At 63.9% G+C, this 1,142-nt stretch overlaps 1 protein-coding gene across 1 annotated transcript; it reads right to left on the bottom strand.

Annotated features, from left to right (window-relative positions):
* Positions 1-339: 339 nt before the first annotated feature.
* Positions 340-937, bottom strand: EMIHUDRAFT_259853 (hypothetical protein; the record flags this gene model as incomplete). The annotated part of the gene is made up of 2 exons (XM_005756036.1): positions 340-585; positions 761-937. 2 exons carry the CDS (start codon positions 935-937, stop codon positions 340-342), a joined length of 423 nt encoding a protein of 140 aa, XP_005756093.1.
* Positions 938-1,142: the final 205 nt, after the last annotated feature.

Genomic DNA, 1,142 nt, shown 5'->3' on the forward strand with positions numbered 1-1,142 from the left:
TGGAGAGAGGGGGGCGGCATGTGAGGGGAGGAGGGCCAGAGTGTTCGAGCTGGCCGCCTCTGCAAGAGGTAGAAAAGTCAGGGTTGGGAGGGCGGAGGGGGGCGGTGGGGGTGGGGGGTGGGGGTGGGGGTGGTGGTGGTGGTGGGGGGGGGGGGAGGGGAGGGGGGTCCGCCACCTCGCCGACATTTTCGTAGCGGACCACCTTCTTCTCGGGCGGCGAGTCAAAGTCGATGCAGTCTGCGCGCGGGGCGGCGGAGCAGCTGTGTGCTGCTGCAGAGAGACCGCTGCCTCAATTTCCGTTGGCCGCTCAGGAGAAACAAGCGCGCTAGCACCGGCCCATTATCCGCTCGCCGCGCTGTGCGGGAGAGGGGCAGCTGGGAGAGGCGCACCGCAGTTGTTGAGGTCGATGTAGAACTCGTTGCTTGCGCCATTTGTGTAGTAGATGAAAGGCCCCGTAATGCTCGACCACTCTGGCCAGCTGGTCGGCGAGTTTGGGTACTTTTCGGTGCCGTCTGGGAATTTGTAGTTGTCGTATGGTTCGGCGAGTATGCCAACACCGCAACGAGCCGGGTCGATCCCAAACGCCTGGAGGCGGCGGTGATGTGCGGGAGGAGTGCGGGAGGAGGGGGAGGCGGAAGTCACGGTGGTGTGGGACGGGTGGAAGGTAGCGTCTTATCGGGAGGCGCTTATGTGGGAGATCAGGGGGACAGTCGGCAAGGAGGCGGACGGCGACAGCGAGGGTGTTGGGGGGCGCTGGCACCGAATCAGTTGAGCAGCCAGCGACGGCGTCGCTTCCAGGGAAGCCGGCCATGTTGTTGACGATCTCGGTGGAGAAGTCAAATTCGAGTCTCAAGCCATCCTCGCGACGCTCCGAGTGCGCACCGGCCGAGAGGCCGATTGCCGACAGCAGCATGGCGACGTGTAGCCTCGAGGCCATATTGAGAAGCAATGAGGCCGATTCTCGTTTAGGCGGGCGCGGCTTCGTTTTCTTTTTACCTACCTCCCGCGGCTCAGGGAGGCTCCCGCGGAGGCAGAATTGTCACTGCCCGTGAGTGCGAGAGAGGGCTAGCGGCTGGCTGCTAGCCTCTGAGGAGGGAGTCCATAGACACCTCACATGACCCCACACACGGTCTCGTCCATGC

The sequence above is a fragment of the Emiliania huxleyi genome, assembly GCF_000372725.1.
Source record: "Emiliania huxleyi CCMP1516 unplaced genomic scaffold EMIHUscaffold_9926, whole genome shotgun sequence".
NCBI classification, from domain to species: domain Eukaryota; phylum Haptophyta; order Isochrysidales; family Noelaerhabdaceae; genus Emiliania; species Emiliania huxleyi.